Source organism: Triplophysa rosa, linkage group LG23 (assembly GCF_024868665.1).
Source record: "Triplophysa rosa linkage group LG23, Trosa_1v2, whole genome shotgun sequence".
NCBI lineage: Eukaryota > Metazoa > Chordata > Actinopteri > Cypriniformes > Nemacheilidae > Triplophysa > Triplophysa rosa.
In genome coordinates, this window is record NC_079912.1 from 12,895,019 (window position 1) to 12,916,761 (window position 21,743).

The following is a 21,743-nucleotide window of genomic DNA, read 5'->3' on the forward strand; positions in this document are numbered from 1 at the left end:
GTCATATGTCTGTGTTTTGTTGGCAATCGGCGTGTACGTGCATAATGTAAAATAACACGAAGGGAATGCGATGATGTATTGTGTGCTCGTGCTGTAGTTCCGGTCCCCTGCCTGCCTCCAGCAGCTCGTCTTTTTTTTGGTCAGAATATGAGCTGTATTATAGCTGTCTAATGGATTTTGGGGGAGGCTGGACCATTGCAGTTTCTATAAATATTGACCGGTTATGAAAAATGTAATTCTTGCTAATTTTTTGAAATCACAGTAGTCTGATTTAGATACTGCTAAAAACTAAGTAAATGATTGATTGTGGGCACATAGTAGATCATTTTTAGGTGATCTGTTCCTTTAAATATCTGTTTGTTCTCATGTGGGTGTACAGTAGCATAGAGATGACCNTTTGGTCAGAATATGAGCTGTATTATAGCTGTCTAATGGATTTTTGGGGAGGCTGGACCATTGCAGTTTCTATAAATATTGACCGGTTATGAAAAATGTAATTCTTGCTAATTTTTTAAAATCACAGTAGTCTGATTTAGATACTGCTAAAAACTAAGTAAATGATTGATTGTGGGCACATAGTAGATCATTTTTAGGTGATCTGTTCCTTTAAATATCTGTTTGTTCTCATGTGGGTGTACAGTAGCATAGAGATGACCTCAAAACTAACAAACATAAATTAGAATTCACAAAACTCCTACTGTATTTCAATTCCACTGCGTTATTAAAACACACAATTTAAAGCATTCAAAAATCCATTAAAATGAAGTTTCGTGCATTTAGATAGGATTGTAGAAAATGCGAATATGAAATAGATGTGTATAAGCCGCATACACGAACTGAACTTATTTCCCCAAACAGCTGGTTTATTGTAACGTCAGGCATATTTAAAGAAGTAAGAAAGCCTTCCCGAGGAGCTAATGATCCGTTCAGCGCACAGCCAGACGAGTGTGTTTTAACCGAAAACCTCAGAAGCTTGTTTTTTTCAGCTTATCAGCTTAAAGCAGCACGGCCAGACACCTCAAAGGACGTTCTAAGAAATAAACAATATGTTTTGAATGCACCTATGCAAGCGCTCCGTGACACATCCATCAATTCTCTTGTAGCTGTCATTGTGTTACTTTGTATGCTTTTGTTGTCATCTGCAGATTTTACTCAGAACATAGTATAGGAGCCTTCGTCCAGATACTTAGCCATATGCGCCGTCTAGGGCTGCTGCTATCGATTATTTGTGTAATCGAGTATTCTACTGATTTTCCATTGATTAATCGGGTATTCGGATAATATACCCGTACTTTTTCTTTATTAAAGAGCAATACTAAATATACAAGAGAAAATAAGACAGGTCTCTTAAAATGAACAACTAATTTGTTTCCTTTTTTAGAAAAATTAACATTTATTGCTGAAATTGCATACATTAATATCTGTGAAAACTAAACCCATTTAGTACATTCCATTGCCATATTACATTCAAAATGCAATATAGGCCTAATACAAATGTATAAATAAGAAACATTAATAAAAATAGAAAGAATAATTTCAAAGGTAAACAACTAACTTCAGCTTATGCATGATGCATTTAGTTTATCTAAATTAGTTTTAGTTATTTTTTTACTATTAAATAGTCATATATTTGTCTACATAAAAAGAGTTAACCAGACTTTTATTTTGGCAGGTCGTCGGAAGACGCTTATTTTTTAGTGTGTTAGCTTCACTCAGTAAAATGTTCTGAAATAAACTCTCAGAGCAACTCTGGAGATGAAGTTCATGTGTTCATGTCCTCATAAAGCGCAGACGAAGACAAATTCATGAGCATCACGTGTGTGTAGCACATTAAACTGTGCAGTTTGTTCACTCAGACACGCAGAACAGACAGATGACATGTGTAAATAACAGGATTCTGCATCCACAAGTCCGCATCTAGTTTTATAAACTCAAAGCAGCCGGAAAACAAGTTTCACTCGCAAAATAGACTAAAACTAAGTAAAAAGAGCAGTTCACCATTTCAATAAGCTCTCAATTATTTATCAGCATGAGAAAAAAGTGTGAGCGTGTGAACAGACTAAAATGAGTGTGTCTCGCGGTGAATGCAAAAGACTTGAGAGCCCTGTAACATGAATAGAGTTTAGCGGGCTGTGCGTCAGTAATAACGGTCCGTGGGGAAACGCAGTGCTCCGTGTGTACTGTAGTTAAATGGATTAAATGAGGCTTCGAGGCAACAAAAATTGCCTCGGATGATTTTTTGTATTCGAGTTACTCGAGGAATCATTTCAGCCCTAGTGCCGTCACAGGGGAATTTTCACCCGCTGGAAACAAATTGCATCTGAGCAGCAAGCAAAACATTCTGTGTTTGGAAATGCGGCTCATTTTGACCTCTTTTTAAGGGAATTAATTCAAAATTGTTAAAGTGATAGTTCACCCAAAAATGAAAATTCTGTCATCATTTGCTCACCCTCATGTCATTTCATACCTGTATGAATGACTTTGTTCTGATGAACACACAGGAAAATATATGGAAGAATGTTAGCCATTTTGAATTCTGTGACATTATTGACTGTCATAGTAGGAAAAATTAAATGGTAGTCAAAGGTACCCCAGAACTTTTTGGGTTCCTAAATTCTTCAAAATATCTCACTTCGTGTTCAACAGAACAACAAAATATTTTTAAAAATCCTGCTGTGGTAGTGGATGATGTTACAGAACTGAAAATTGCTAACATTGTTACAAATATCTTTCTTTGTGTTTAACAGAACAAAGAAATATATACAGGTTTGAAACAACCTGAGGGTGAGTAAATGATGACAGAATGTTTATTTTTGGGTGAATTATCCCTTTTTAAGCTCGAGTACACTCAAAAAATTGATTTGTTGAATTTACTTTAAAAAGCTGCGTCAAGTGGTTCCACACAACAATATTAAGTAATTTGAACAAATAACACTTTAGTTGTATGAACAAAATAAATATAAGTAATGTTGACAAAACTTTTTTGAGTAAATCCAAACCATTCCAATTGTACCAGTAATTTTAAGTTAACTGAACTCAATATTTATCCTTCTCAATGGTACTTTTTGTTGTCATACATAGATTATATACAGACTTACTGCATGTAAGTGAAAACACAATGAGCAAATCAAATGAGAGGCATCTCAGTACTGGCATTAAAACAGTTAAAGCTTTATGAATGATGCAATAGACATCATGGGCGCGCTTTAACCTCTCACAGCCTAAGCATATGTACCACTCTTGGCAACAATGGCAACCCTAAAACTAAATAATACAACAAACTCTTTTAAACCTCAAAGATAAATGAACATTAAGCACAAAGAAGTCTTTTTTCTTTGCTGAAAAACACTTAAAATAACACTAAATTTTGAAATTTACTGCCTAAATGCAGTCTTACGCAAAGCATGCTGGGAACTGAAAATCCCTCTCAACCAGTCGTGTTAAATTAACTTGTTTATATTAAGCAAACTGAACAATTTTGCGTTCTACTCAACAATGTTGACCAGTCTTGTTAAGTAAAGCTGACAGATCTAATTTTTTAGTATAAATAACATAGTTATCTTACGTTAATTCAGTTACTTGCATTCTTTATGTACTGTGAACAAGGATGGGTTAAGTAAAACTAACAGCAGCGACAGTTCAGATTTTTGAGTGTAACGTCCCAACTCCCAACATCTATTGTGAAACTAATGGTAATGCATGATTGTCATTTTGCTGTTGTTTCGTACATTTGCGAGCAGAAGTTTTAGTTTGTTTTAACTAGTGATTGGGCATATCCCACAAGTCCGATTGGTGGAGAAGCAGAACGCAGTCTGGCAGACCTCTGGCCTTGCCTAATTACATGCATCCGCAGTGATTACGCATTTTTAATCTCCCTGCGCAAACAGAAAATGACAGGGAGAGAAATCTTCAGAGGAGCTTGTGCACAGATCAAGACATATCCTGTTATTATCTCACAGTGCCTTAAATGTAATTACTGCATTGACCTTTCCCGGTACTCTTTGATTAGTTTAGAAAGCTCAGCTTTATTTGAACCGAAGCTGAGAACCCGGTATCACGCAATATTCCGGCCGTTGCAGATGGTCAGTTATTCCCGAGCAGGTTTCCGGTTCCAGACTGTCTGGATTATTAACATTGATTCCTCTGCGGATAATCTTCAAACATTCAGATGCCTTATTAACTGTTCATTTGGTATATAACTAAGTTTCTGTTTTTAAACCCCTCATGTTTTGCTGTATTTGGCCCAGATACAGTATTTGGAGCTCTTCTGAAAAGTGAATTAAGGGAAAGGGTTTAAACAACATTATTTTAAAGCTAAAAATCCATTCTGTTTCAATAAAGTCTGTGTTGTTTTGTGGTTCTTTATGCAAGGTTTCTGTTAGTCAAGATTAATTGCAAACATTAACATTTTTCTTAGTATTAAACAGGTCGCTCTTGCTACTTTTGCTAAGACTTTTATACTGTATGTACACCTACTTTATAAAAAGCTAACTTCTTCACATATAAAATGAGAATGATTGCTGAAAAGAGGTTCACAAACAGCTAATAAAAATGTGTAATGTGCCACATTGTTGTCTATGAAAAAACATCTTTGTAGTCAAACCTTTGATCAAGAACTTTGAATTTGAGAAAAATAACCTTTAGCAACTTATTTCTAATGTGCAGTACTTTTAGAATGCTTGTAACGGCTGCACACCAGGAACAACACAATTCGTGGATTGTCTATTTGACCTGTTAATTAAATTCAAATGTATTTCTATATAACTTGTTACAAATGTAAAAAGACGCTTTAGTAAATACATAATGAATTGCCTGAATTTGTGCAATCTTTTTTCATTTATTAAGAAGAATCCACTATTTTTATTTGAATTTACCCCTTCTGGAGCCCCCAGGGCACCCATATTTTATTTTTATATACCAGATGCAGTCTCTGGCTAGTTTATTTTTTAAGTAAAGTATTATTGTAATTTGAATGCAATATTAATACAGTTGTTGCATTTTCTCGGATTAACATTGATGATATACTCCGGATACACATATAAACAGTATACTATATATATATATATATATCCCTTTTCCTTATTTCCCTTGTTTGTGTTTTTTTTACTGTGACTGGTCCACCATATTGTGGTTAACAGGATTGCAGGTTGTCGTGTTCACACATACACAAGCTCAGTAACGTACCATTGTTTAGCATGTTAGCTGTCTTGCGGTTGTTTTGAAGCGCTCGTGTGACCTTTGCTGATTACGAAGGAGTCGAAAATGAACCGTGAGGCATAATCTAGATCTGATCGTCTGCTCGGATGATCCACTCTGGAGGTTTCATGATTTCACCAGCCTGTTTGTAATGAAGCAACAGCTGAAGAGGTCTCTTGATATTCAGAGTGGTGTGTAAAAACCGGCATGCATAAAGCAGATGATCTGTTATTTAAGTCCTGAGTGGGCTTATTGACGTACAAAATAGAGCCACACGAAACCAAGCCAATATGAGCTTCCCAGTTGATGAACAGTCTCGCCGTTTATTAGCAGCGTCAACTTAGAAGGCCTTTGAGGATTCGCTCTCCACCTCTTTGCTTTGACGTTCTCATACGTGTTGTTCTAAAGTGCGTAACAAGGACAAAACAAGAAAGCCAGGGCCAGTAACTGTGATCTCGTCGATATGTCTTGTCTGTTTGCGCTGTGACAAAACGAATCAACCATCTGATGCGACAGGGCGTCTTGTCTCACTCTCTCCCGCTGCCGTCGGTCTTGACCTTCCGAAATTACTTAAATCCTTAATTCTAATTTTCTCAGCGCCGCTTCGAATCGAGTTCTTTTCCAACGAGAGAGTCCCTACATTACGATTAACTTTAAGTGACACTTTAATTTGAATGTAAAAGAGGTGTATTTTGCCTCCAATTTGAGCTCAGCAGTTGGAAGAGGTGTTTTCGCTGATAAAACGTCAAAAGGAAAGGTTTCATTTAGCTTCACCTTAATGTGGCCACAGAACTGTCACCGTTGAGGGTTATTTATGGCTTCTTGTGTAACTAGGGGTCTGTCGCAGAGACCAGAACTAGAAACTTGAAAACTGATTGTTGCTTTGAATTGCTTTCTCTCGCACATTGAATCCTGGATCAAAGCCAGCGGGACGTTCCTGGATGATGCGCCATTTCACGGGTACATTCTTGTGATCTGAGGATTTTAATGAGACGATTGTAGTGCATTTTAAAGGAACAGTTTGTGTGAAATATTCAGTCAACATTTACTCACCCTTACGTTTTTGACTTTCTTTTATTAAAGGGACAGGTTGCCCAAAAATAAAGTTCTGTCATCATTTACTAACCCTCGAGTTGTTCCAAATCTGAGAACCAAACAGTTCTTGGTCACTATAGACCACCATAGTAGGAACAATTACAATGCTAGTCAGAAGTGCCCCAAGTTGCTTACCTACATTCTTCAAAATATCTTCTTTTGTGTTTAACAGAACAAATACATTTATAAAGCAATTTTTTCTTACTATGGTAATAATGCTGACCAGAAACTGTTTGGTTTCAAGCATATCTTCAAATATAATTTTTGGGTGAACTGTTCCTTTAAAAACAAAAAGAGAAATTTCAAGTGGAACTGTGTTTTTCCAAGCTGCTTTATTCATACAACAAGTGTGACAAATGATTACGTAACACAAACAGTGCGTGCCGAAGATTAATTCTCACAGTTTGTTCGGCAATGATAGCGATGCTTCCCTTAGCTAATAACCACCACCGCTGTAAAAATGCAGAGATGCAGTTTAACAGTGGAAAGTTAAGTATCGCTGCACATTTTTTACACACGCCCTGCTTCTAATCCAGTTACATTTTGGGCCATAAACGCAGCAGTGAGGTGAAGATAGAGCTCTCGCTGCAATCCGCCGCAGTGTTAAAATACCACGCCGCCGCATTACAGCTACATGCACCACCCAGCGGAGCGTGAAATCGCAACGCCGAGTCTGTATGCTTTAATGTCTGCCAATACCGACACTGACTTTCTGTTCTGAAAGAAAAGCTTCGACATGATCTGTCTTTCTCAGTCCATCTGAGCGAGGAAAATCTTGCCTTTTCTTTCACATAGTGTAAATCTATGACGCATCAGGTTTTAGGTACACAGCAACACCATGGAGTGCATCAATTCTTTCTAGTCCTCACTTTGTCAAAGAGGCCATCTGTGTTGCTTTTGTCATGACAGTGAGCAGATAATGCTGTGACTGGCAGCCATTGAATGGTTTTGTTGAGGTCCTGTCAGTGAAGTTTTCCATGGCTTGGATCACAGGCCCACCTCTATTTCACATCAATTAAGTGTCTGATAGCTGCACAAATTGTGATGATTTCTCTTTTTAAACCATCGGCCTCCCTGATCTTGTTCTTTATCTCTTTCTTTACATTAAGTTTTCTCCCAGACTACATAAGTGGAGATTTTGATTCTATCCGACCAGAGGTCAAGGATTTCTACAGAGAAATGGTAAGACTCTTCAACCTTACTTACATTTGCACATTCTGTCTCATTTTTCTTTCTTTTGAGTTTTTTATTAATTCAGTTAAGACAGTTTTCTGCTGCTCTTGCTTTATATGAAGCCGCGAATCTCAGATGGATGGCTGCAGATCTGTTCTAGTCGTGAACGGGGGGGAAACATTACTGAATGCAAATGATAAAATGCAACTAACCAGATAGCGGAAATAAATACGCGTATTGACTTTGAAAGAGGAGAAAATGATTTCCATATTTTTGTTTTTTGATGTGAAAAAGCTATGCATCAATTCAAACTCTATGGTATTTTGGCACCTGTCGCTTTGTAAAAAGGTTGCGAGATTGGGATGCCAACACACATAGGGAGGATGCCTGACATGGTCAAATGAAATATGGGTTTACTTGCGGTGTGGATAAATGATTGGTTTGTGTCAGCCACAGTTTGTTTGTGCATGTTAAATTATTGGCTGCGAAAATAATAAAACCATAAAAATTGAAGAGATACAGTATTTAGAAACCAAAATTGTACATTTTCCCCATTCAGCCTTCTGTCTTGTTAACAGTTGTGTTGTGGTAATTTGCGTAAATTTTACATGTTTGTTTTTATAACTTTGTGTTTCATTTTATGTATTTTTCTGAAGCAAAACCAATTGAGAACCATCTCTATATAGCACGTTCAGTGTTTCCCACAGGTTTTGAGAGACTGTGTCGCTGATGACGTCACACACTAATTAGCATATTTGTGACATCATCACTTCGTGTTTGCTTTTGGTCTAGTTTTGGCATTGGCACTTGAAATCTGTTTCGCTTCTACACTCTGATCTGTCACATTATATTGTATTTTAACACAACTGAATGCTATTTTCACATATTATCTGTTCTGTTGTCAGACATAAAATGGGTATAAAATAGTGACTAAACACGACCCAATAACATCTTGTGTTTAATCCAACCAGCTGTTACTTTAACTGCTGCTGAAATCCTAATTTATAAACGCGACACCGTCTGGAAAAATCACCATAGATTTACATTGAAGAGCGGATATATGAGGTGATTTTGGCTATATTACTTTGTTTGTCTCATGCAGCGCACAGCCTTTACTGCCGTTGCTCTTCTCATCAATGTGTTGTTGTGTTATGAGCGCTTTTTTATGTTAAATGCAAGAGATTTTATTGTAGATCACGTATAACGCAGACAATTCGGCGCAAATTCAGAAATATGAGAGAATACACTGTTGCGGTTACACGGAGTAACTACTACAGAGCGAGCGCACACCGCACCGTAGGGAGGGCGAGAGCTCGCACACAGACACACATATCAGCCGTCTTCTCTGTCAGGAACATCTGTGACTGTTGACGTTTACCAGGGAAGGCAAGTACACGGAGGACCGCCTATTGAAAACACCGCCACCTTTTAATTCGTTCACTGTCATGTGAGTGAGGCGCTGTTGAGATGCTGCACGCAACATGAGAGAGAGGCGCTGACAGCGACTCTACAATGAATTAAGCTGTTTTAAATAGAAAAATAAAAATGTAAATGGGAATCATGAAAAATGTATTCATGGCGGCCAGTGTTGATAGTGTGGCAGGCATCGACGAATAAATCAATATGGGAAACTTTTATGGGAAGTTTTTGGTTAGTTTTGAAACCATGGCGGAACAAATTAGACTGTGGCGGGCCGCCATAGTCTAATTAATGAATGGGAGACACTTAAATATATTTAATAAGTCTGGCACACCCATTTTCGGGCTTTTTGTCTTTAATAGGATAGAAGACTGAATGTCCCACAGGAAATGATAGTGAAGGCAAGTAGGCTCAGGATATGACATTTAGAGGCTTGGGCTCTGATTGGCAGTAGAGGGCCCTCTAGGTCCTCTGTGATGACCTAAACTATCGTAAAAAATAATATTTAAAAACTTTAAAATACTATTTTCAATAAAAGTCGGCCGATTTTCCCTATTAGATATGTATATTTGACTTCCTGGATTGATGCAGACTCTATATACTTGGGATTTCCAAGTCAAGATCACGGAGCAGTCGCAGTTCTGCGATGTCATATGCTGTCTGCGCAGCCTGCGCATGCTGCAAGAAGTCGAACGTGTGCTTACACGGGGTTGGGGCACCTTCGAGTAGCATACCGCTGGCTGACAGTACAGTAAATCAATGGGAGAGATTAATTTTGAGTGACAGTAAAACTGACCAATCGTATCATTTTTGTAAATGGCACGCTTTGTTTTTTTGCTAACTTTCCGCCATCTGGGGGGTTGTTCACCAACAATCTCGTAAAGCGGAAGCACACGAAGTTGGTTCGCAGACTGCCAAAAAACTGCAAAAGAAGAAGAAATGTGGAAAAAACGTCATTCAAAAAAGCATGTGGATGAACTTTGTTATCAAGTCTCCGAAAAAAAAAAGAGAAAAGCTGATAAACGTTGTTCAAAACAACAGGAGGAAGAATTTGTTATCAAGTAATTGTATCATCAAATTGTAAGTTATTTATGATGTATAAGGCCGCCGTGCCTCAATTCATTCTGGTTTCTGATGTGCACATTTGTTTATGTTGCATGACATTATAGCTTTATTTGAGACGAGTGATTTTGACTGTGGTCAGTCTTAAATATTGTGCATGTATATTTGCTATTATTCTGCATAACATTGACATTTTATCAGATAAATGGTAAATTTACTACGATCAGTTCCATACGTTTAGTTCACTGTAACGTTACCAGTTTAATATTAAGATTTATTATAATCATAGTTTATTCGCTGGTGAATCTCTGTTTACTGTGCTCCGAGGCCCAAGGCTCAAACGTAACGGTTCGCTACTGTATCTTGCTGATCCCAACAGTCGCTCAATTCTTCATAATCTTCATGTAGATTTCACATCACTGGCTTCACGTCAGTCTTTACAGGTGTGATGTGCCTAGAGGAGGAGCTTTGCGATGTTGACAATACAAGTTCCCTCTGTGCCCTTGAGAAAAGCATTTAACTTCACGTTTCTCCTTGCAGGATTGTCATTTTTTGATATTAGCGTTCTGTAAGTCAGTCTGAATGAAAACCATCTGCTATGTAATGAGTACTAGAGGTTATTTGCATTGTTATAATCCTGCATTTTATCTCGTTCCTAAGCCCCTGTATGCGGGTTTGGGGGGAACGGAAGTTTGACAGACCATGAAGCTTGAATTTAAATGGGCTTAAAAGAGGAATAAAAACAGGGGTGATGCTCTGTGGAGGATAAAGGAGAGATCAAGCAACAACAGGAACAAGCTCCTGAGCTGACGTGCGGATGCTGGGTTTTGTGGTACCTGCTGCGAGTGAGAAGTCACCTGCGACGGGCCGTGTAGATGCAGCCATTCAGCGGAACTGAGAGCAGAAGACGCCCAACGCTCCCTCTGTCCTTCCTGACACTCAAAGAATTCCCTCAGCAAGGGATCCCATTTACAAAACAATGCACAATCGGACATAAGAGGCACTTGTTTGTCTGCACTAGTCTTGCATCTTTATAAGTTTCTCAAATTTCGTTTTCTATTCAAGAGGCTTCTTCTATATAGTGCTTTCTAGTTTTTTCAAATCATTCTCATTTGTCACACCATTTTTTTATATATATATTTAATATATGCTGGAAACCCTTTACAGAATGGTTCTATACAACATGATATAATAATGAACAGTATTTTTACCATTAACTAACATTAACTAATCTTGGTTAATGTTAATTTGTATAATAATGCAATTTTTACATTATAATTCAAATTAAACCTGAACAATGAACAACAGTATGTAAATAAATTGACATCAACCCGGAATAATGAATGCTGCAAAAATATACTTCTTATTTGTTTAATATATCACTTCAATGTTTGTTTTCTCATTAAACACGAATTTGTTGTAAATGAGCTAAAAAAAAACATTTCAAATCAATATTATGTGTTTAATTATTTACTCATGGGCAGGTAGTTGTGGAATAAGTGGGACAATGTGCATTATCTGTTATGTAGTAAATTGAACCTCATTGGAAAGTGTTACTTATATAGTACACTGTATATTGGTAATCAATACTGTATAAAGGGTTATATAGATATCTGTAATGCACATAGGAAGTAGATAACCTGTACACTGTCCTATTTTAAACTAAATGTATGTCATTTTTTTGAATGTCAGTTTTTTTTACTTCATATTAATTCTAACAAGTAATTTTGTAGAAATCAAGTAAATTGTCAAATGTACTCTATAGTGAATCAGGACTATATGTCACTTGCTAAAAGGTTTACTTTCTCTTAAGCAGTCGTATCATTTTTTCACCTAAATTCTTGGTGTTAAATGTAAACTGCACATATTGTTTTTCAATTGAAATTTATATCCAACCTTCTTTTACTCCAGAACTGCAAGCTGATGGAAACACCTGACCAGGACCTAACAGACTTCACCAAGTGTTTGGCCATTATGCTGCAGAAGATCAAAGAACAGAAATTGCAGGTTGGACTTCCTCACTCCTCAGCTGTTTCGCATGTCTCTCTGTCTGTCTCTCTCTCTCACGTGCAAAAATATTCTGTGGTTTCATATTATAGTGTAATTTTATATGCTAAACCAAAGTCTCACAAAAGCATTGGCTTTAAGATCCATCAAGTGATGACTTAAAGTGATAGTTCAACCAAAAATGAAAATTTTGTCATCATCTACTCACCCTCTTGTCATTTCAAACCTGTATGACGTTTTTCTTCTTCAAAAAACAAAAGAAGATATTTTGAATAAGGTTGGTAACCGAAAAGCAGCGGCACCTATTCACTTCTATTGTATGGACACAAAACCAATGCAAGTGAATGATTGCTTTAAATAATATCTTTGTGTTCTGCAGAATAAAAAAGTCAAACAGGTTTGAAATGACATGAGGGCGAGTAAATGATGACAGAATGAACTTAAAGACTTTGCCAAAATTGTTTATTTTAAGAAAGAAAACCTGTAATGGCTTTAAAACTAAATATTAACAACATAAAAAAGTTTATAAAGCATGAATTACTGATGTCAATCATTTACTTCACGAAAACACAAAGTGCAGAGTCCTTTTTTAATGAACCTGTTTTAATGTTGTCTGGGTTCTAAATTGTGTACTGTTTTGTTTGTGAGGATGAGGTAATGTCAAGTAATCTGTCCAGATTGACGTCTGCATAATTTGGCAACTGCAGATTTTACCAAGTGACAGATGAATGTGCATCAAACCACATTATTAATGGCACCTGATGATGTCATACACAAAAACTATTAAGCGGTACATTTTGGGCAATAACACCATGAATAATCCTGTTGAAAAAAACAGCATATGTTAGTTAGGTAGGAAGCATGGTAGCTGGTTTGTGCTGGTTTAAAATGGTCATGTGCTGGTTTAAACTGGTCATGTGCTGGTTTAAACTGGTCCTGAGCTGGTTTACGACCAAATTAAACCAGCACATGACCTTTTTAAACCAGCACAAACCAGCTACCATCCTTCAAGACCTACCTAACCAGCATATGATGTTTTTTTCAACGGGAATGTAATCTTAAATTAATTGTGTGATGCCTGAAATGAAAGCATCGCGTTTTCTTTTTTATCCTGTCATGCATAAAAGTTGAGCTCACACATCAGCTTCAGTGTGAACTCACCTCCTTCAGGAGCTGTCAAAGAGCTTTTGTATGAATATTGTGTGTGTGTGCGTGTCTGGTTTCTCCTCCTCAAAACCCAGGGACTGAGCTGTAGTCTTGTCAGACTGTCTGTTGGTCCTCATAGACCTGCCCATCACCTTCACAGACACTCCAGTCCCATCAATATACCAGACTCAAGATCAATCTATATGCGCAGTGTGCTTTTCCTACTTTCCCCGTTGTGTTTATATTCCATCTTTGTCTGTGAGCTTTCAAGATCCTATAGACCTGAATAAACTGAGGGTAACTGTGAGATAATTTGCTTCTCTGTCACTCTTTCGCGGTCTAAAACATGGATTGAAACAGATATATTTATTTATCTAGCTGTCGTAGTGTCGACTTCACTTTGCTGGGCTTCACAATACCGAGTGCCCGCAGAGCATTTACTGGCCGTCTGATGTATAAAACACACAAAAGATTTCTCACAATTACAAGCTCCCGTCTGATTGGCTGGCTGATTTCTTGTTGAGGGCGAGGGGTTTAAGTGGTCTGCTGGGAAATGTTGTTGTTGAACAATGTTGTGAATGTTGCACTTAATAACAGGTAAATGGGGTATCCTCATGCGCTGTATATTCTGCTTTGTGGTTTTTGTCGTTCTTGAAGTAAAAAGCACATTTTATTCCCCAGACATACAAACAAAACACAGGCTGCACAGCCATTTGCGGAGACCGCTGTGCTATTATTTGAACGAGCTGCCTCTTTGTTGCACGTTGCTCAATTATGGTTGTATTATTATTGATTTCAGTTTTACCCACCTCTTAAATGTCACATTTAAAACAAGCCGTGATTGGTTATTTTGCAGACGGGCCCCTTCCTGCGAGGTCCAGAATAAGGCGCGAAATTGACCAGACGTTATGCCGATAATTAAACGTCTGGCTCTGCGAGACTTTCAGTCTGATACCTCTAGATAACGCTTGTTTATTGCTCCAAGTTTTTGCTGTTATTATGAGAAAGACTTTGAACGGTTCCTCGCGCTTACTATAGTGTTTACAGCTCTGCGAGGATGCTTTGACCTCAGAATCCAAGTAACGAGCGCATCATCATTTCTGCTTCGCTTTTTAAAAAGTTTCGCAATCAGTCCTCATAATTACACAGGCGCCGTAACATGAACAATTTATGTGTCAGATGTCTCATAAAGTCCTGCTATATAAGCGAGCGGAAAGGGGGCTGCCTGTGAAGCGTTCATTACCCTCGGTGCATTTTAAAGAGTTTTTTGTCACATGGAGTTGTTGGATCTCACAGGGTGATGGGTACATTGCAACAGTCAGACAAATAGTACCGGGAGCAAATATCAAAGAGATTCTGCCAAGTCAACGTTTTCTAGTTCGCACGGTTCCCTCTGAATACTTGCCATAATTAATGAGTCTATTGTTTGTTGAAGACAGGCATAATTCAGAGGCTGCAAAGGGACGGGAAAAGCTACGACGTGACTTTACAACAGCACTTATTTATCCTGAAGTCACTAGTTAGTTGGCTTAATGGTTTATAATAATGTTTATTGATGGTTTCATCTTAACAACATAAACAAACGTTACTGCGCATGTGCACTTTGTGACCCCACCTTAACTTCCGGTACACATTCACAAACAATAGAGTGCCTGTAGAATATTTCTGATAACAATCAAAAGAAACCGAGAAGAGCCGCTACTTGGCTAAACTTGTCTCTCCAATATGTTGAATTTAGACTGCGATACCAAGCTAAACCGCTAGATGTCAATGTACCATACGGTTTCTTTTAATGTGTCAAAACTACAGGACCCATTCAGCAAATTGTTTATTTAATACAATTATTATACAATTTAATAATAATGTAAATTAATATTAACATAAATTAAACAAAATATAAATAGTTATATTTTTAGACACTAGCCAGACACAAACCGGACGTTAACTGGGGGTCAGGCTCGCGCGCGTCCGAAGAAATGGTGTATAAAATCGTTATTATTTGCATAGCATGATACATGAGTGATTCACAAGATAAAATAAAGCATGAAAACAAACATTGACAAAACAATTTAATATCAGTATAAATAATACAATAATTTATAATAAGGTTGTATTTGTTAACCTTAGCTAAAATGCATTAGCTAACATGAACTAACAATGACCAATATAGTTTTTAGGTCTATTGATCATTGTTATGTTAGTTCATGTCAATACTTTACAATATTCATGTTAGGTTATGGTGCATTAACTAATGTTAACAGAGACAACTTTTGATTTAATAAATGTATTAATAAATGTTAAAATGAACATTACACTAATAAATGCTGTAGATGTATTGCTCATTGTTTCTGCTAGCTTATGCATTAACTAATGTTAACAAATTCAAAAATAAATGAAAAACAAAATTTCACAATATGATTTCGCACAATATCAATACACTTTAAAAAATAGTGTTTTATGAATGCTTGAAGCCTCTTTCATATCAGTTGATTTAGAATGATCTCAAATATATATTAGTTCGTTTGTGTATTCATTTGTGCATTCATTAATGTGTTTGTTTATTTGCAGCAGTATGTTTGGAATATTTATCTTTGAGTATTGCTTTGTTCCCACATTCATTCGTTCATTCTTTTATTTATTTATGGTTGTTCTTTCGTCCATTTGCTTGTGCAGCACTATAAACATTTGTCCTCATTCCTTTTGTCATTAGCACATTGAATTATTGTTTTATCCATTTATTTGCTTGTGCAACAGCACTTTTACAACATTCATTCTGGCTGAATGATGTATCTTCATCTGCTTTGCTCCCACAATCCCTCACTTATAAATGTGTGAATATGCACTTGTTCATTCATTCGTTTGTTTGATTCACTGTTCATTTGTTTGTTCAACAGCACAAAACAAGAGCGCAACAATATTTATTTATAGCATTTATCCTAGTACTTTGCTCTCTAAGTCACTCACATATTCATTTAGTTTGCTTGTTTGTTTATTAGCATGTTTCCTGTTTATACCAATACCCAGAATCTGTTTATCAGTGTGTGTGTGTGTGTGTGTGTGTGTGTGTGTGTGTGTGTGTGTGTGTGTGCGCGCGCGTGCGCGTGCGTGTGTGTGTGCATGTGCGTGTGTGTGTGTGTTTGTGTGTGTGTGTTTGTTTTTCACCTTCATGCCGTCTTTTTGCAGGTGGACACAATAGTAACGCTGGGTGGTCTTTTAGGCCGTTTCGATCAGATCATGGCCTCCGTGGAGACTTTATTTCATGCCCAGAAGATGACCAATCTGCCCGTGGTTGTTATACAGGGCTGTTCTCTGGCCTTCCTCCTCCAAGAGGTAAACACTTGTCTTTCATTAGCATCTGCTAATCAGTGTTTGCACTTGTGTGCTGTTGACACCCTGATTGCTGCACTTAAAGATCAATTGTGATATTAAGCAGTTAACAACCGCAGAGGCACTTCGCCTCCTCCTCTCTGTTGTTTTCATGTTTGTGCACTTTTAAAAGGTCACGTCTCTGAATTACAGCCGCTCAACTCACAATATGTTGTGCTTATCAGAATTATCGCACAATTATAGGTTTCTCAAAGGTAAATAAAAGCATATGTGCACAGTTGTGTGTGTGTGTGTTTTTAAGAGTACTCTGTAGTTGTAAATATTTGAAATTGTGAGTTCAGGTGCATGACTGTGGGATCGTGTCTTGTGACGATACAGCTCCGATGTTCATTGTTCCCCTACTGGCCAATGCCAAGATTTGAGTGATGTTCAAGAAGACTGGAATGCACAGACCAGCTCAGATATTTCTCATGTTTTTTTAGACGTATTGCGTATCAGTCCAGTGGTTTTTATGTTGAACAGAGAATAGCGAGACAGTAGGGTTGGATCAATACCTGAATTTTGGCTTTGGTACGACACCAGCCTCTGGTACTGTATGTCTTCATAGATGCTAAATCAATTCCTTTCAACAGTCTTCAAGAGCGGCTGATGAAATTTAAAAAAGAGTGTCAATAATTCATGTTTTATTTCATATTTGGTGGATTACATGTTCAGTTCCTATTTAAGGAAAGAAAATTATATTTAAGTGTTGAGTTTGACAGTTCATTTGAACGTGTGTGCTTTTAAGCTTTGCAGTGGGGGAACATTATTTCTACATTATATATATATATATATATATATGTGGTTGTTTTTCATTACATTTCTTTACATTTAATTCAGACTGCAGGACTACAGCTAAATATAATTTCTGGACTCACTAGTGAAACAAAGTCATACAACTGCAATGTGAAAGACTGACATAAAGACTGAAGAACTAAATACATCTTTTCTGTTACTTTGACCTGTTTCTCCAGTTTTCATTTCCTGCAAATAAATGCAAATAGAAACAATATTTTTATTTGAAATTTGGGAAAACAGAACGAAACAAAAATTATAATTTTACCCAAACACATACCTATAAATAGTAAATTCAACTGAAAATTAATTTTGAAATGGTCTCCTAATTTTTTTAGGAGTTCATTGCGACTGTATGTACATTAAGACACCAGGGACTGTACATGCATTCTGTATTTATCAAACTGCATCAAAATGCCCAAAAATAAACCTGAATCTAATGCACATTATTAAATTAAATAACTTTCACCAGACTTTATGTGTAACAAAGTTGTTTATGGTTTGAAGGGTCTCATTTATGTTTGTACAAAAATATATTTTAACGAATCTCACTCATTCGCTGTATTTCACACTATGCTTGCAGCACTTTGTTGTCAGGTACCAGAATTTGCAAAATGATGTTATAATGCAGTAAAGTTTTGGGACTGTACTATTATTTATTATACCTATACACAACAGCCCGCAAGACATTTTAACCTTGTACAACTACAGAATTGCTATGGCAGCATTATTTTGCATTCTGTAAAAGAACGTTTAATCAACCTCTGAAGTTCATAGAGAATACATGACATTGAGGTGACTCTGAGGATGTTAATATGTTAGCTGCTGTGATGGGCCAGAAATTTAAATGAATGCATCTCAATCTATATAAAGACTCCCATAAAGCAGACCTATAAAACATGAATTCAGTCTTCTGTCATTGCGACATTTATTCACTGCCATCCGTGGCATTTCAGAAGCATCATTCTCGATAAGTTTTTAACTGGCAAACTTTAAAGTTTGCAAAAGATTGAAATAAAAAGTCAGGTTTTATATTTAGTGTCTGACTTTATACCGAATGTAGTAGGTGGTAATTAGGCCTAACAGAATCGTTCTGGGAAGATCTTTTTTTATTTTGGAAGGCTCATCATTCATCTTGTTTCTAAGTGTGCGTGTGTGTGTGTGTGTGTGTGTGTGTGTGTGTGCGTGCGTGCGTGCGTGCGTGCGTGCGTGCGTGCGTGCGTGCGTGCGTGCGTGTACGTGTACGCGTGCGTGCGTGCGTGCGTGCGTGCGTGCGTGCGTGCGTGTGTGTGCGTGTGCGTGCGTGCGTGTGTGTGTACGTAGGCAATATTGCACCGCTTTAGAAAAGTGATAATTGAAATGATCACGATAGTGAACCAAAACTGTTTGTGGGCGAGAGACAACAATCTTATTACAAATGGCTCTTGCAGGTGAGAACATACAACTTTTGAAATGTAGCTTTTTCTGTCAGTTCAAACCTATAAAGTCTGCAATAGAATAGAATAGAATAAAAATGTAATAAAAATAAATGGAATGGAATGAATATCTCCTACTCTCTTTGAATGACCACCTATTGCTTTCTATCTCACTTGCAGAACAGACGGCATCGGCTAAATGTGAACACTGGTTTGGAGGGTAAATGGTGTAGTCTCATTCCGGTGGGCTGCCCTTGTCTCACCACCACTTCTGGGCTCAAATGGAACTTGGGTGAGTTGCACATTCGAAGCCCACAGGTCCACCCACACAAACACACTCATCCCAGAGGACACCCGGCCGGCATCATCCTCTGTGCTCCATTTGTACGGCCTGTCCTGGAGAGGAGACGTTCATTACTCCTGACAGCTGAAATCTCTCACTGATGTTACAGTTGATTCAGTTTGTCAGGCCTAAATTTAGAGTTCACATTTACATCAGTGTATTTTAGCTTCTCTGTGCATTTGATCTCTGTTTGATTTTGTTGTGTGAAACTGCTATTTTTTCAAGGGATGGTTCATTGAGAACAAGTTGCACGTTAAACAAAGGAAAAGCAACAGATAGGAAAAACAATTTTTGGGGTACATTGGTTTTGTATTGTTTACTAGACACGCTGTTCCGCGCAATCCATCTTCTTTGAGGAGAATGTTTACTTTTATTGTTGGAATATATAATGGAAGAAGGAGGTGTATGCTTTTCAGAGATTATTACAGAGTGTGTAATTCCTGCAACACCAGCTGCACCAAACGGCTGTTTTCAAACGGGTATTCTTAAACTCTGAAATCGAATCAAATTTTGGTTATCTAAAAGCCTCTGTATTGTTTCGTCCCATTTCTCTGGTACGTTGTAAATGGAGGAGAACGCAGTTGGTGAAAGTCGACCGCCTTCTACGTGCATTAAATGTTAAAGGTGTGCCAAAGTGGATGCTCTGACTGAAGACATTAGAGGGAATAGTAATGTTGCCCAACTGTTTGCCTTTGATCTGCTAATGCGAGCTGTCATTGAGAATAAGCCGGGCCCCGTTGTGAAAAATACACGATCTGCTTGCATCCAGGAGGCAGAGGCATCTGCCCCTCCTCCTGTTAAATCCTGCAGAGGGCACATGGGGTGTTGTTGTGCTGGGACTGAAGTGACAGATACATCACTGAGAAGATTAGCTTTATTGTTTCAGCTGTTCGTGGTCGCGGTCTGGATGAAAGTGCCAAATTTTGATTTGATCTTCATGGTTTGAGGATCTGCCCTTTGACCCAGATCTCTTGATTACTTACTTCACTTATTTATAGTCATTTATACACTTTAATTACTACTTTTTCTGCCTTTAGACACTTTTATCAAAAAGAACTTTTGGATTTTTGGACCGTTGCAAAATGAATTTCTTGGCATTTTGTTCTTGTTGTCCAGTACAAATATCTACATTAACTTGAGAAGCAAAGTATTTTTTAGAGGATTTATGCTTAAAGGCGTTAAAAAATGCTTTAGAAAACTTCGGTTCCAAAACAAACTTGTAGCTAATCAGCGGTAAGGGGCGTGTCCACTCATGTTGACAGAGGGAAGAGAGCAAGCGGGCATTAGAAAGTGACCTATTTGTCAGATATGGTGAGCCATACCCGAAATGTGACCTCTGTTTTTTTGTGCGTGGGGGGGCCCACATCAGTATTTTTTCAGGGGGCCCCCAATCCTCTAGCTACGGCCCTGTGTGTAACGAAGCAGTTTTGAGTGTCATTGTTCATCTGGAACCAGTGTGCTGCTTGTATAGACCATAGACATATATATATATACAGTATATATATATATATATATATATATATATATATAACTAGACGCCGCATTGTCCGCTGGATCGTACGTCAACGCCGCCGCCATATTGGTGAGGGCAAAAGCCGACTACGAAGACATACGAGTGAATGGTGGAGCTGCAGTTATCTGGATAAAAACACCACATCGTTTTCATTTCTCAACAAATTTCAATACTTTTCTATTTACGTGGAGTACAGAAACGTTTTGGCTCCAGTTAAAGATGGTTAGACTTGAAAATGTATTTATTGTCATACGGAACTGTTAAAACTCAGGCTTGTCAAGCAATCGTTTGGCTTAATAATTGTGTACACATCGCTAATGTGAAATAATTTAAGGTAGATTAAATGCACATGATCAGAACACAGTAAAATCGCCAGTGTTAAAAAAGGTCAAATTAACTCTCACAGTGTTTATATAATCCACACTCAAAGTGTGGATTATATAAACACTGTGAGAGTTAATTTGACCCTTTTTAACACTGGCGATTTTGCTGTGAACACAGCTCGTTCACTTTAAAATCATGGGGAAAATCACAACAGTTCGTCTTTACTATATGACTATATACTGATATTTCATACTTACAATACAAAATATTTTTGTCTTAGTTCACCCCAAAATTAAAATTCTGTCATTATTTACTCACCCACTTTTCATTTCAAACCTGTATGACTTACTTTATTCTACAGAACACAAAAGATATTTTGAAGAATGACCAGAATAACCAAACAGCGCCGGCACCCATTCACTTCTATTATATGGACACAAAACCAATGCAAGTGAAAAGGTGCCGGTGACAGTATTCTTCTGCCAAAGAAAGAAAGTCATACAGGTTTGAAATGACAAGAGGGTAAGTAAATGATGATGACAGAATTTTAATTTTGGGGTGAACTAAGACAAAAATACTGATAAATACCTTCTATAATAATCATATAATTCTCTAAAATTATTTTTTCTAAACCAAATATTAAGCCACGTTATTTTTTCTGCAGTCCTGTGTTAGCAGATTCAGCATTCACCATTGAGTAAAAAAGTAAAAGAGCATGGATTTTAGTGAGTTAAATTTACATAATATTCACAATATGTACTCACAATGGTCTGTGAGCTAGCAGATGGTTCATTTACAACCTCATATGAGACTCTTTTTGTCTATTGCGTTAGAATTTATTGTTTGTCAATTGTATTTAATAAAATGTCAAAAGAGCGCAAACATTATA

The 21,743-nt window shown here is 37.3% G+C and overlaps 1 protein-coding gene across 3 annotated transcripts in view; it reads left to right on the forward strand.

Annotated features, from left to right (window-relative positions):
• Positions 1–21,743, forward strand: part of tpk1 (thiamin pyrophosphokinase 1) — a 49,607-nt gene that overhangs the window by 14,895 nt on the left and 12,969 nt on the right. For all 3 annotated transcript variants that reach the window (XM_057322256.1, XM_057322257.1, XM_057322258.1), the window contains exons 5-8: positions 7,401–7,473; positions 11,857–11,952; positions 16,282–16,428; positions 18,855–18,966. In XM_057322256.1, coding sequence (XP_057178239.1) covers positions 7,401–7,473; positions 11,857–11,952; positions 16,282–16,428; positions 18,855–18,966 — 428 coding nt within the window. The remainder of the gene's footprint in view (positions 1–7,400; positions 7,474–11,856; positions 11,953–16,281; positions 16,429–18,854; positions 18,967–21,743) is intronic.